At 40.8% G+C, this 15,751-nt stretch overlaps 1 protein-coding gene and 1 pseudogene across 1 annotated transcript; both read right to left on the reverse strand.

Annotated features, from left to right (window-relative positions):
* Positions 1–927: 927 nt before the first annotated feature.
* On the reverse strand, positions 928–3,565 carry LOC125195384 (annotated as a pseudogene).
* A 1,276-nt stretch (positions 3,566–4,841) lies between these two features.
* Positions 4,842–8,329, reverse strand: LOC125195385. Its single transcript, XM_048093539.1, has 5 exons — positions 7,933–8,329; positions 7,144–7,841; positions 6,632–7,019; positions 5,787–6,539; positions 4,842–5,450 (listed from the first exon to the last, which is right to left on the reverse strand). The coding sequence occupies exons 1-5, from the start codon at positions 8,327–8,329 to the stop codon at positions 4,873–4,875; spliced, it is 2,814 nt and encodes a 937-aa protein (XP_047949496.1). The 3' UTR covers positions 4,842–4,872.
* Positions 8,330–15,751: the final 7,422 nt, after the last annotated feature.

A 15,751-nucleotide genomic window follows, 5' to 3' on the forward strand; every position in this document is an offset into this window, starting at 1 on the left:
CTAAATTAATGATAAATTAACTTAATTTTTTGGTTTGTTTAGAACCTTTTCATTTTGATTCTCTAATTTTAGTTGTAACACTAACAATAAAAGCACTTTTTAAAGCTTTGGTGGAATATTTAAACACGTAAATGTTAGTATTAAAAACGTCTTATTTTTTGTGGTAGTGATAATTTTTATTTATCTCGTAAACTAAATGATTCAGAACTCCAACCCTTTTCCAAGGTTCAAACCGTCAAAGTTTGTTGAATATCGAACACCAAAATTACAAAAAGTTTGTTTTTTATTGGTCCATAAAAATTGTCACGCTATACCCGTAGCGTAATGGTTTCGTACAATTAACAATATTCACCACATTTATAATATGGCACTCCACTAATACATTATCAACCATTTTATCAAAACTCGTTTTATCGACAATGGATAAATTCATTATTAACAGAGGGTATGCAATAAGAATTTATCATTGAAAAATAATGGTGAATAAGATAAAAGACGGTGATAAATAAAATATTTACAAATGATACGATAGAATCATAGAATGCCATTTTTTATTGAGATTATAGAGATTCTTTTTCTTCTTTATTTATTTATTTATTTTTAACAGGGAATAAGAATTTTACAGATTGAAAATACTCCATAAAATTGTTCTACCGTTAGTTTAAAAATGTTTGAAAGCCATTTTAACGGACCCAAGCCTGTAAATAAGGTAAGACAATTAAAGGCTCACAATATTACTACACTCAACAACCATAAGCTCAAAAGCCCATCTAATGACACGTTTTTTCCTTTTTCAATGAACCCATTTATTTTAGAGGCCTAACTTGTGACATGGATTTGAAATTCATGAATATAGTAATTTATAATATTAGCACAATCCAAAAAGCCCTCAAACCAGACAATAAGCTCAAATAAATCTATATAGAATTATTCAGCATCTTCTTCTGTCTTATCCATTGTTGTATGAGGATCACCAAACACAAGAGGAGGATATGACATTTCACCGCCGCAGTGTGGCATATTCGGTGGAGGCGGCAGCATCTTCTCTTCGGCTCTCTCCCCGTCCTTGACAATGAACACCATTCCCATTCCCCAGCTCAGATGTCGCTCGATATGACAATGCATGTACCACACTCCTGGAGTTAACATAAATGGATGTGAGTAGGGGCTAGATTTTCATAATATGCTTATTACTTAAAAATATAATTTTAGGTGATTTAGATTATTATTATTACTAGGGGCTCTCATATAATGATATAGTAGTATACTATATAAAATATGAGCAAAATATAAAACTTTACAATAGAAAAAGAAATTAAAAATTGAATTTAATAGGGGCTAAATTAAAGCCCCTTGCTCATTCCATTTTTTTCTATTTTTTCCATTTATCATTCTCTATCGACTTAACACACAAAATAATTACCTGGATTGTTAGCCTTAAATCTTATAGCAGTCCATCCCTTTTTGGGCACGGCGATGTTTTCCATTAAAGGCGGGTCGACGAGGTTATACTTGGGTGGATCCCGGATCCTGTCGTAGTTCCCTAACCCGGACCCGACAACGTAGAAGCTGTGACCGTGTAAATGCATGGGATGCTCCTCGCCTCCGGCGAGGTTGGTCCCTTGGAACACTATTTCCACGGTGGTGTTATACTCCAACACACGAACGGCGGTTCCGAACGGGGACCCACTCTCTTCCCGCAGGAGTGCACCGTACGCATAGTTGAAGGAAGAAGGCGGGAAGTCGGGGAAATCAGTGGTGAACACTCCCTGTATCCCTCTGTAGTAAGCTTGGAGAATGTCGATGGTTGTCGGGAGCAGCATCGTCACGTTGTTGACGCTCGAGAGAAACCTCGTGGAATTGGAGCAGGTGTTGCAGGGCAATAGTTCACCGAGAGAGTGTAGAAGAAGGTTTCGTCGACTTCTTTAGGAACGTCCACGTTGTTGCCGAGGCTTTTTAGTTGGTCAGTGAAGCCGATCGACGCGGTGGAGTCGTTGACTTCAGGGAAGGATGGGAGCAGCGGTGGTAGGGATGACGGAGGCATGTTTTTCCCGACATATTCGATGATTGCGGTGGCGGGGGTGGTGAGAAGACAGTTGTGCCGCTGGCGTATATTCTTGCGGCCATGTAGTAACGGCTCGGGGGCTGGTTGGCTTCTAGAAGCAAATCTAGGGTTTGGCCCGGGAAGAGCGCCGACCACGGTGAAGTTGTGGTTGCCGATTTTGAAGAACATGATGTTGTTCATTGCCGTGTTAACCAATTTGATTAGGTATGTTTTCCAATATTCCACTCGCAACTTGTATGTACTCCCTCCGTCCCAGATAATTCGGGACACTTTGACCCGGCACGGATTTTAAGAAATCTAATGGAAAGTGAGTTGAAAAAGTTGGTGGGACGTGGGTCCTACTTTTAAAGTATTAGTTTTATAATAAAATATTTTTAGGAATGAGTTAGTGGAATATGAGGTCCACTACCAAAAATGGTAAAAGTGAAGTGGGACAAATTATGTGGGACGACCCGAAATGAAATATTGGGTCGAATTATTTGGGACGGAGGGAGTATCTACATAAAATAGTACTCCATTGCTTAGCACTCCCAAACAATGTGAACCCTAAACCCTAAATATACCTTGTTTTGAGTCGCCTGGTTGGCCATTGATGAGGAAAGCATTAGAAGGATCCGGATCGAGTCCACTACTACGGAATTTCTTGTAGATTGTTTCAACCTTAGAATTCCACCACTCTCCTGCAACACTCCATGCTCATTAGTTATAAGAGAGGTTTCATCGTAAAACCAATTGGCATTTGAATTTTTCTCTCTTTATCTCGTACTTTCGACGCAAAAAAGAAATCAACATATGAATATCTCAACAGATAATGAGATGCCATACCTATTAGGATGGGAACAAGAGCATGAGGCTTGGGGAAAGGATAAGTCTCTCTCCTCGGCGGTAGAATGACAATGGCGCCATACACAGAATTTCTCGACCATTCGCAATGAGCATGCCACCACAATGTGCCTTCCTCGTCGGAGAGGATCATGCGCTGGGTAAAGTTTTTGCCAGGTTGAATTGGGCATTGTGTCACGTACTCGGTCCCATCCGTCCATGGATATCTCGGCATTTATACTTCATGCCTACATATAATAATTATCACATACATATAATTTTACTAATGCTCCGTTACCAGATATATGATCATCATAAGATATACTTCTATATACCAGTGGATAGTTATATTTTGATCGGAATGATTAACAATATTGATTGTGACTAGATCTCCCCTTCTGGCATATATGGTTGGTCCCAGGAGTCGCCTGTTTATGGTGAGCATGGTCTTTTTGGTGCATAGCCTAGTGTGTTCAAAACTTACCACCTGAAACAAGTTCAAATATTTAGACCAAGTTTTTTCTTATAAATAGCAAAAAGAGGGGAAAAAATACCACCAGTATATATTATACTTACTTCAAATCTGTAGAAACGAACTGCAGCATTAACTTTCGTTACACCTCCAAGCACAAGACCTAAGTAGCATAGAATGAAAACCAGCTTCATATGTGAAAACATTTTTTTTTTCTATTTTGAGTAGAACTAAATGCCCTTTTTGAGATTAAAGAGTTGTCCTATACTTATAAGGTTATTGTACGCAGCAAAATCTTCATTCACTACAAAAAAAAAATTAGAAAGAGTGTGTGTGGGTATATGAGACTAATTTTTGTTTTTTTCAGATTCAATCATTTTAATAATGGAATTATTTATTTTATTAACTCATTGCCTTCAGGTATCATTCCATTCTTCACATTAATGTTTGAGAATGTGGATCGGCTATATTTATTTTTCTTACACCATGCTATAGTAATTTAGTGGACTTCTCTTAAATTATACTACCTCCATCTCCCAAATTTTGACATAGTTTACCATTTCGGTCCATCCCTGAAAATTTGACACACTTCACTTTACCATTTTTGGTAGTGGACCTCATATTCCACTAACTCATTCCTACTCACATTTTATTACTCCCTCCGTCCCAAGATAAGTGACTTGTATTCCTTTTTGGGGTGTCCCACTATAAGTGACCTATTTCCATTTTTAGCAAAAAGTCATCTTTCTTACTTTATTCTCCACCTACTTTATTCTCTCTTCTCTCCTCTACTTTTCCCTCTCTCATACTTTACTCTCTCCACTTTAACTTATTTAAATATCATTCCTTAAATCCCGTGCCCAAAAGAAGTAGGTCACTTATCTTGGGACGGAGGGAGTATAAAACTAATACTTTAAAAGTAGGACCTGCATCCCACCAACTTTTTCAACTCACTATCCATTACATTTCTTAAAACCCGTGCCGAGTCAAAGTGTCTCAAAATTTGGGGGACGGAGGTAGTACTTACTAGTAATATTTCTACTTTACAATTTAAGAATGATGTACTCCTTATGTCCTATTGATTAACTGCTTTTTCACACATGTTTGGAGAAACTTATTTACTTTCTCGCCACTTTGACTATTTATTATATCTTCGCAAAACAATAGTTAAAAATACATTAATAACTTGAGCTGGGACGGAGGTAACAGTAACTTTTAGCAAGGGGTACTAACTTTCTACAACTGAACCAAGTAGTAGTCTATCTACCGGCAGTTTTACCTAACTAGTGTCAACACCCGTGCTATGCACGGGACATAAGATTTTTAAAATATGTGTAAATAAAGATAAAATTGTGTGACGTCCGATGAAAAAGAGATTAGAAGTAAAAATAAATATATAAAACAGATAAGAATATAAACAATATGCAAAAAAAAGGCAAAAAAAAATAATTACAGGCTAAATAGAAAAAAGACAAAAAACTCAACAAAATACTATATACAAAACAGTAATAGTTCATAAATTTTGGAAAACCTCTTTGTAAACAACATTAACAGTCGAATCACCCCTATTATCATCATCCTCGTCTTTACAGACCAAAATCTTCATACCTGCGCGACTCGTGACTCGAGATATAGCAACATACAACTGTCCATGACTGAATACTGGTTTTCGTAGGAATAACCCAACATGAGCCAAAGATTGACCTTGACTTTTGTTAATGGTCATTGCATACGACACAGCCACAGGGAATTGCCGTCGTTGTAATTTGAACGGCAACCTTGGATCAGAAGGAATTAAAGACATTCGAGGGATCAAAACTTTATGCCCAACATTATGCCCAGCCAACACTTGAGCCTCCAGAACATAATCACCTAATCGTGTAATCAACAATCTTGTGCCATTACATAATCCGTTCGAGTGATCTATATTCCTTAGGAGCATAACAGGAGTACCAACTTTCAGCAACAATTCATGATTAGGTGTACCTGAACACTTCAAGTTGTTCAAAAACTCAACTGAATGTAGCGCAGCTAAACCACCCGATGTCGAATCTGAGTGAGCAATACTATCGGAGCTCATATCAATACGACCTTCAGACTGGTCCAACGACATCATGAATTGATTAACCTCGTCAACAATCTCCAACGTCGGAGCAAGTATAGCACGATCACGCAAACAACCGCTCAACTCTTCGTGATTCATATAAGAGGGATATATCTTGGAAACAATTGTTTTCAAAGGATCACCAGAATCAGACAAAACAATGTCAGAAGGAAGACCAATAGACACTTCACCGTCATTTGGACCACCAAGAACACCATCCCCTATTGAAGCAACCCAAGAAGAAAATTCCTTCAAACGTTCCGCTTCATCACATGATGCAGCACTCAACAGTCTCATATTTTTCGTAAGCCTCAAAACCGTACAATACTTCCAAAGGTAAGAAGAGTTGATAACAACATTCACAACATCTTGCCTACTACCCTTTGGAACAACAGGCAAGATTTGCCTAAAGTCACCACCAAAAACAACAGTTTTTCCACCAAATGGTTTCTGCATACTACCCTCATCACATACACGCATGATATCTCTAAAGGTCCTGCCGACAGCTTCAATCGAATGTTTATGAACCATCGGAGCTTCATCCCATATGATAAGCTTAGCTCTAATAATGAGTTCAGCAAGCGCGCTCCCAGGTTTTATGTTGCACATAGAATCTTCATCAACAATGATGGGAATCTTAAAGCGAGAATGAGTTGTTCTACCTCCAGGCAACAATAAAGAAGCTATGTCACTTGATGCCACATTTAAAACAATTTCACCCTTCGAACGAATCCCGGCTGACAAAGACTTCCATATGAAAGTTTTACCAGTACCTCCATAACCATAGACAAAAAACATTCCCCCAGCATTTGAGTCAACGGATGACATAATAGTATTATGAACATGAAGTTGTTCATCAGTAAACTTAGAAAGAAAGTCCAAATGTTCTCTTCCCAAAGTTTCACGATCATAACACAACTCATCGCAAATCAATCTATTTTCAAATGTTTCAAAAAACTCAGATTTCGGATAAGGCATACCCTGGAAATTTTGCAAACTTTTACCAATATTTAACAACAACTTCTCAATCTCCGCCAAAGCAAAATTTTGGACATCCTCGTCGCTCAGCAACAACCCTACAATAAATAGTAATTTATTATTATACTAAACAATATTATTTAATATAGAAAAAAATTACAAAAAGTAAAATAACTTATATAAAAATTACCTGGAAGACTTCTCAATTTTCTTTGATTATACAAAACATCTTCAGATAAATATTTCCAACAACTTCGCCAAACAAAATCCGGTCTAGAAATAGAATCTGAAGTCAACAAACTAACAAATAGCAATCTTATGGAATGGGCAGATGACCAAAATGATGCCTCAATAATTCCATCAACATATTCCTTATCATCGTCCAACAATCCAAAAGCAAAACAGGCATCTCGGAATGTATCATACTGAACACCATTCACACGCCTAATGTCTTCATACGATGTAGCTCCTCTAACAATGTTCAACAAACATCTCAAATAATAGATATCACCAGAACCAGGAGGAACATAAAACAACCTCCCAATGGAGAAACGTTGCTTTCTAGGTTGCCAAATGATCTGTTTTCCAGACAAATTTGGTAGGAAATTCACCATGAGTGAGATCACGACCCTCGGAATAAATCTTATTTGCATCCATCCAACCCAAAAACTTACTCTGATGAATCGTATTCCGGTTCAAAACATTATCCAATCGGTCTCTCTCATCAAATATAACGCTCTGCTCATTAGGAAGGTGAAAACTCAGTCTTTCAACAGACGGATCCTTATACTGAACTTCAAACCCCAAAATTCTCCAAGCAGCTTCACAGGACGAAATATATCTACAATCATAGTACAAACTAATTTCATCCTGTACTTGATCAGAACCATTTGGGCCAGACTGGAAAAAAGATGTAGTCACGCGATCGTGACCTTTATTTATGTACTTAAACAAATACTTGATGGATCGCGATTGATTGCACCACTCGACATTTACATGGCCACCATATTTCATAAGTAGTGCACGATTGTGCAGAACAATGTATCTATTATCCAAGGGCACCCCATCTTTCATAATAACACGACCACTGTCTCTACGTCGGTAAACAGGATAACCGTCATCATCAAACGTTGTGGCAACAACAAATTTTTTCGGAAAGTATTTTGAACATCTTCCATTCCGCATGCAAGGAGAAGATTTTCGAACAACACCACATGGTCCATGCACCATATACTCTTGCACATTCTTAAAATAGCCCGGATCAGATACTGGATCAGGAATCTCAGCAGAAATAATCTCATCAATACGTTGGGGCCGAGGTTGTTTATCCTCATTGCTTAAAAAAAGCAAAATGTGTGAATGAGGCAAACCACGCTTCTGAAACTCAATTGTATACACCACTGCAAAAATTTTACAAAAAACATTTATCAAAATACTAAACTATAAACTTAAAATATTAACCTAAAAAATATTCAATAAATGTTATCAAACCTGCTTTCACAGCTCCAAAAAAATTTTTGGTTTTAAGATCTCTTACAAAACTATCCAACTTTACTTTAAAAATCCTACACACAATATCAGGACGATCATCTGATTTTAAGCCCCTGGATGAAAGAAATCTAACAATCTCTGGCCACTTAGGATTACACGTAAAGGTGATAAACAAAGATGGGTAACCAACCCATCTACATATGGCCATAGCATCTTGGTAATTCTGGATCATATATCTTGCACCACCTATAAAACTGGATGGCAAAATGATTCGTTTGCCATGCATAGAACCATCTGTATCACCTCGAAGTACAGCCTCTGCCAAACCACTATACATTTCGGCACGCATTTTTTTCTGCTGTGTTCTGACAAACAATAAACGTCCAGTCTCAACCATGGTATAAGCATCAACAACAAATTGTTGGAATAATCGCCGACCATACAAAATAATAGAACACTCATCCAGCCTATCATGCAATCGGTATGAAAAAAACTCTTTAGGGCTAACTCTCTTTCTATTGCCCGAAGAAGTGCCAGATCCTGATAAACCAATCTTTTCACTATATTGATCCTCGCCGTAAGCAAAAGTAAAGGATACTGTAGTGCAAGATAAGAAGGATGCAATTCATCAATACGCTGCAATCAACCAGATCTATTTTCAACAATAATATCCCTATCACCCAAGGCTTCATCAAAATCACCAACCACAAGAACAGCAATATCAGAAACAGTAGGTAGGTTATAAGTCCTACCATCCCTACCTCTCTTGCCAAGCAATCTTAAACTCACATTCGGGAGATTTTCTTGATTAATTTTTTCCTTTACCATTCGGAACGTTTTGACTAAAACATTTTCTTCATCCAACATTTTTTGCAGATCAAACACTATTTCCGTATGAAGATTGTTGACCTCACTATTCCCCCTGAAAAATTTTATTTGAATCAAAACAAATTGAAAAAAAATTTAAAAATATAATCTATACAAATTAGGTCCGAAAAAAATAACAATACCTCACAGACTTTATTCTATTGTTTATCTCATTTTCCGTATCATATATGTACAGCTGAGCAAACTTCGGTTCGCAGCCAACTTCTGGCAATAAACTACCCATTAAATGGTAATTTTGCCCATGCAAACGAAATACAGGTGGAGAATTACCAGTATTCACGCTATTATCAACCTTACCACCCAATGACGTAAATCCAAACATAGAATTGTATGACCGAATATTTTTCAAATAGTGAGCACTCTTCGAGTTATTAGAGAACATCAAAAGAGACAACGCTTGAGGAGGAGGTAACATATTAGGAATCTTGATTTTCCCATTCATACAACAACCTGAATATCTTGGATTATGCACATTACTTGGTTTGCCAATACGTTCCTCAAACCAAAAAAATGCACCACAATATGAACAATTAAATACACCATCACCAATGTCCCAATATTCTACAAAATAAAAAAATATTCTTTTAATAAAATAGAAATATATTAAAAGTTAGAATTAAAGAGAATTTCCAGAAATAATTTTCAAAAATAAACCATCAACGATAAATATTATTTATTTTTTCAGAGGCCACACAAGCAATACCTCCGTCATGATTTACAACAGACGAACAAATGATACTTTCCGATCCCGTGAGCAAAGAAGCTTGATCAACCTCAATACCACTCATAGCTATAGAACTTTGAATAGATTCACCAACATTGGCTATAAATAATGAAAGCCAAAAAAAAGGAATAGCTACGTTATAACAACATAGTGTAAATAATTAAATTTATGATGGACTAAACTAACGTAATATTAAAAAAATAAAGAAAAAGACTAATTTCCACAAAAATAGTAAGACAACTAAAATATAGAACCATGTAGATAACAAATAATACCATTTAATAATTGTCAAAGATTCGTAAATAAACGTTAAAATATTGATTCCAATAATTTTACAATTTTAATCCCGATCGTGATACAAATAACACAACATTCTATGGTTTGACAAAATTGATGTCCAAATAATTCCAAAAAAAAAAATTTAGGGAACCGATTGCAACAGAAAACATTTCAAAAAGTAAAATCCAAAATCAAACATATGAATATTTAGTTTTAGTATACTAATATTTAGTTAATAAACAAATAACCGCAAATAATAAAACTAAGTAGCCCGATAAATATAACTCTACAACCCAATTAAATTTTTAGACACAAATAACACATACAACACAACCCAACTAAATTAAATAACAAACCAATTTTTAATAGAGAAAAGCCCAAAACAAATAAAAAGGCCCCAAAATTTTACCACACAAATTAATATAAACTATTTTATCAATATCAATGCATGTTAATAGTTAAATTAATTAAGCTTAATATATAATTGAAATTTAATTAAACATAAGATTTGACTTAATAAAATAAATCTTTTCCTTTATGCTATCTCCTTCTCTCCCTCTCGAAGAAACCCTACACCGCCGCCTCCATCATCGTCCGCCAACCCGACCCCGACCACCTCCGCCACAGCAAAATTCCGACAAACAGAAACCCAAACGAAACCCTACACCGCCGCCTCCATCATCATCCGCCAACGCGACCCCAAACACCTCCGCCACAGCAAAATTCCGACAAACAGAAACCCAAATCCCTACAATTTTAATCCCCAACCTCAGGGGGTTCTAGATAGCACAGATATTTACCCCAATCGCCGAGAATGAATGATGGGTTATGAGCCAGGATTTCTTCACAAACACGTACTCACACCCAACAACACACTCCCAAAATAGTAATAAGATCTAAATGCGAGAATGTAGGGGGAATTGGAATATATTGATAACGAAAGCTCAGAAAATGACAATGAAACAGTAGAACAAGTTAACTAATCCCTGGGATCTACGATCCTTAGGCCAAGAACAATCACACATTAGACATGCTTAACAAGGTAGTGGTCCCCTTCCTTTTATAGCTTCACTTGCCGTCTGCCACGCCTCCTCTCCGTGAATAACCACCAACGTCCGTCTCCCTCTGTTATCAGCACACGCCAGCACACGCCCAGCACACTCCTCACACCACACGCCCTCCCTTGAATGCCAAATCGGATGCCACTTGTGCCCATTATTCCTCTGTCTTTTATTCCACATACTTCATCCTACTATGCTTACGATGCATACATCACACGTCCCCTTCAGCAATGCATGCATCAATGCCCCCTACTTAAGGTTCCTTGCCCTCAAGGAACCAAGGCTCTCCCACCTCGTACTCCTTATCCACCCTGTGCTTGTCCGCCTCCTTCTTCATTCGGTCAGCCGCCCTCTGCAAATTTCTTTTGAGCACGGCTATCATGTCCTCTCTGTCTCGCAGAGCAATGTCAACAGCTTCGACATTTGAGTCTCCCGGCAAGTAAGGGATGTGCATCGGCGGTGCGAACCCATAGAGCGCCTCGAAGGGCGTCATTTGAATCGAGGAGTGGTATGAGGTGTTGTACCAATACTCCGCGAGACCCAGCCAATGCACCCATGAGTGCGGTTTCTCCCCAGTCATGCAGCGGAGATAACATTGCAGACAGCGATTTACCACTTCGGATTGTCCGTCCGTCTCAGGATGATAGGCGGTTGAATAGAGAAGTTCAATACCCAGCAGCCCGAAGAAGTCCTTCCAGAATGTTCCAACAAAAATGGATCCCCTGTCGCTGATGATTTTAACCGGCATCCCATGGAGCTTAAACACCGAGTTCAAGAACACATCGGCAACTTGTTTGGCTGAAAACGGATGAGCCATGGCCATGAAATGGGCGTATTTACTCATGCGATCAACAACTACCAGAATGGCATTCTTCCCCTGCGACGTGGGTAAAGCCTCGATGAAGTCCATCGTCAAATCAGTGAATAATGCAGTAGGCACGGGCAACGGTTGGAGCAATCCTGCGGGAGGAGTATTCCCTATCTTGTATTTCTGACACACCACGCATACTCTCACAAATTCCCGAACATCTTTCAACATCTTTGGCCAATACAACAGAGCCGACAAGCGTTTGTACGTAGCCAACCCTCCCGAGTGTCCTCCTAAGGCAGAAGCATGGAATAGCGAGAGGATCTGAGCGCGCAACTCTAAATTCTTCCCAACCACAAGCCTTCCTAACCTCCTTAACTCCTCCTTACGCCACTCATACTTAGGGTGAGAAGTGGGATCCTTCTTCTTATCTTCAATAATCTGTTGTACCTGAGCATCGGCTGCCCAAGAAGACCGAACCTTGGCAATGAGCTCGAGAGGAATAACATAGGACGTGAGCGCATATACTGTGGTTTCTGGTACTCTTGACAACGCATCAGCCGCAGAATTCTCCACCCCCTTCTTGTAGCGGATTTCATAGTCGAATTGCATGAGTTTAGTCATCCAGGCTTGCTGTGTTGGTGTCGTTAACCTCTGCTCCAAGAGATATTTCAAGCTCTGATGGTCGGTGAGGATCACAAACCTCCGACATTGAAGATAATGGCACCACTTTTTAACTGCCAACAAAATGGCAAGCAACTCCTTCTCGTAAACCGATAGCGCTTGATACTTGGGAGACAGCACCTTACTAATGTATGCGATGGGGTGCTTGTCTTGCATAAGCACAGCCCCAATACCTACTCCCGAGGCATCCGTTTCCACAACAAAATCACGCGAGAAGTCAGGCAGCGCTAGTATAGGGGCGGTTGTTAAGGCGGCTTTAAGCTTTTCAAAGGCGGTCTGAGCTTGAGGAGACCATTTGAACCCTGCCCCCTTAACAACTTCGATCAGGGGCCGAGCTATTAGGCTGTATCCCTGCACAAAACGTCTATAATATCCGGTTAGTCCAAGAAAACTGCGAACGTGCTTGATAGTTTGAGGCTGAGGCCACTCCAACACCGCCTCAATTTTCCCTTTATCAGTAGCAACACCCGCCCTTGAGATCACATGGCCGAGGTACTCTACTTCTCCGCACCCAAAAGAACACTTTGATCGTTTAGCTAGAAGGCTATGTTTGCGCATCAGCTCCAACACTTGCCTAAGGTGCTGCACATGTTCCTCCCGAGTACCACTATATACCAAGATATCATCGAAAAATACCAGCACGAACTTCCTTAAGAATTCTCGGAAGATCGTGTTCATGAGGTTTTGGAACGTTGCCGGAGCGTTAGTCAAGCCGAAGGGCATGACTAGGAACTCATAATGTCCAGCGTGAGACTTAAATGCTGTCTTATAGACGTCCTCCGGGGCCATACGAACTTGCCAATACCCTGACCGGAGATCTATCTTTGAGAACCAGGCAGCCGATCCCAGCTCCTCCAAAAGTTCTTCAATCACCGGGATCGGGTATTTATCTTTGATGGTTATAGCGTTAAGAGCTCGGTAATCCACGCACATTCTCCACGATGCATCCTTCTTTTTCACCAAGACAATGGGGCTTGCAAAAGGGCTTTGACTAGGACGGATCACCCCTGCCTCTAACATCTCAGCTATCATACCTTCAATAGCATCTTTCTGTTGATTGGCATATCTATATGGCCTTACATTCACTGCTTCGGCACCGTGCTTAAGGGTAATGCGATGATCGTGCTCACGCTGTGGTGGCAGCCCCCGCGGCTCCTCAAAAACTTCCCCAAACTCCTGCAAAATTTCACACAAGGCCGGCCACAACTCCTCTTGATTTGCACTGAAACAGGACATATCCTCCCCTTCTACGGCCGACATTACTTGGCTGATTTTAACCTCTTCATCTCCCTCTATCTGCTCCCCCCAAACATGGATATATTGCAACTGCCTCTTCGGTGATACCCCTTTCTCCCCTGTCAACCGCACTTCGACTCCATTAAGCTCAAACATCATGCTCATATCACTAAAATCCCACCAGATTTTGCCCAATGTTGCCAACCAACGAACCCCCAGAATTAGATCATACGTTTCGAGACCAATAATAAATACCTCTGCAGCAAATTGGGTACCTTGCATCTCCCACAAAAACTCCCCACATTTGTGCGTGCACTGGAGCATCTGGCCATTGGCCACTTCAACCGCCTGTGGGGGAACCTCTATGGTTGCACACTGAAGTCTCTGCGCCATGCGAGCGCCAAGAAAGTTGTGGGTGCTTCCGGTGTCAACTAGCACCTTCAAGGACTTGCCGTGGCTCATTCCTCGGATTCGCATAATTTGGGGTGCAGTTGTTCCCCACATAGCGTGTAGAGATAATTGAATCTCTTCTAGATTAGTCCCTTCCTCTGCTTCTTCGTCAGCTGGCTCCTCCTCTTCCTCTGGCTCCACCTCCTCTGCCATATGCATCACAAATGCTCTTCTCCTTGAGCACACATGGTTTGCCGAGAATTTTTCGGGGCACCAATAGCACAACCCTTTCGCCCGCTTCTCATCCATCTCCTTCGGGGTCAGGTGAGGTCGCATATTTCCACCACGGTTCTGTTCTCGCGGTGCTGAATATCCCGAGTACCCCCCTGCTTTTGAGGTTGTAGCCGTCACGGCTAAGGACTTAGTGTTTGAATACCCAGCGTTTCCCGATTGCCCTCCAACCAAACCTCCTTTTGGCCTTCCTCCCAAAGCCTTTACAGTGAGCTCTTGAAGCTTTGCCAAGGAAAATGCCTCTGCCAGCCGCTTTGGCTTGAACATCCGGACAGGCATTTGAAGTTCATCGACTAAACCAGACAAAAAGAAACTCAGGGCCTGATCCTCGCGAATACCTGTTCGAGGATAGATTTCGTCGAACGCCTCCATGTAGTTCTGCAATGAGCCGGTTTGCCTTAGATTCCTCAGATCCGACAGAGGGTCCTCGTATGCCTGTGCACCGACGCGAGCTCCCAAAGCTGATACGTAACACTCCCAGTTGTTATACCCTGCTTCCCCTTGCAAGTTCATGAACCCTCGATGCCACTGCAGGGCTTTTCCCTCCAAGTGAATGGCTGCTACACGCACCCTCTCCTTCTCCGGCACTTTTGCCACCTCAAAGAAAAATTCCGACCGCATCAGCCACCCCTCAAACCCATCACCGTCGAATTTCGGAAACTCGTAACGTGTGGATCTTCCCCATTCCTCCTGCGGCTCTGCATTTCCCCCTCCGCCGCCGACCAGTACCTCTCCTTCCTCCACCTTCACAGGCTGTTTCTGGAGCTGCCCATTGATCGCTGTAATGGCGTGCAACATCTCCGAGAACTGTCCCTCCAAACGATCCTGCCTCTCGACCAGCCGATCCATTACTTCGCTCACCACCTCAACCACTCGCTTATCGACCACCTCCGCTAGCTTCCTCTCCGCCTCCGTCATCGATCTCGTACTCGGCGTCGCCATGTCCGGGAACCGACGGCTCTGGATACCACTTGATGGGTTATGAGCCAGGATTTCTTCACAAACACGTACTCACACCCAACAACACACTCCCAAAATAGTAATAAGATCTAAATGCGAGAATGTAGGGGGAATTGGAATATATTGATAACGAAAGCTCAGAAAATGACAATGAAACAGTAGAACAAGTTAACTAATCCCTGGGATCTACGATCCTTAGGCCAAGAACAATCACACATTAGACATGCTTAACAAGGTAGTGGTCCCCTTCCTTTTATAGCTTCACTTGCCGTCTGCCACGCCTCCTCTCCGTGAATAACCACCAACGTCCGTCTCCCTCTGTTATCAGCACACGCCAGCACACGCCCAGCACACTCCTCACACCACACGCCCTCCCTTGAATGCCAAATCGGATGCCACTTGTGCCCATTATTCCTCTGTCTTTTATTCCACATACTTCATCCTACTATGCTTACGATGCATACATCACACGTCCCCTTCAGCAATGCATGCATCAAC

Source organism: Salvia hispanica, chromosome 6 (assembly GCF_023119035.1).
Source record: "Salvia hispanica cultivar TCC Black 2014 chromosome 6, UniMelb_Shisp_WGS_1.0, whole genome shotgun sequence".
NCBI classification, from domain to species: domain Eukaryota; kingdom Viridiplantae; phylum Streptophyta; class Magnoliopsida; order Lamiales; family Lamiaceae; genus Salvia; species Salvia hispanica.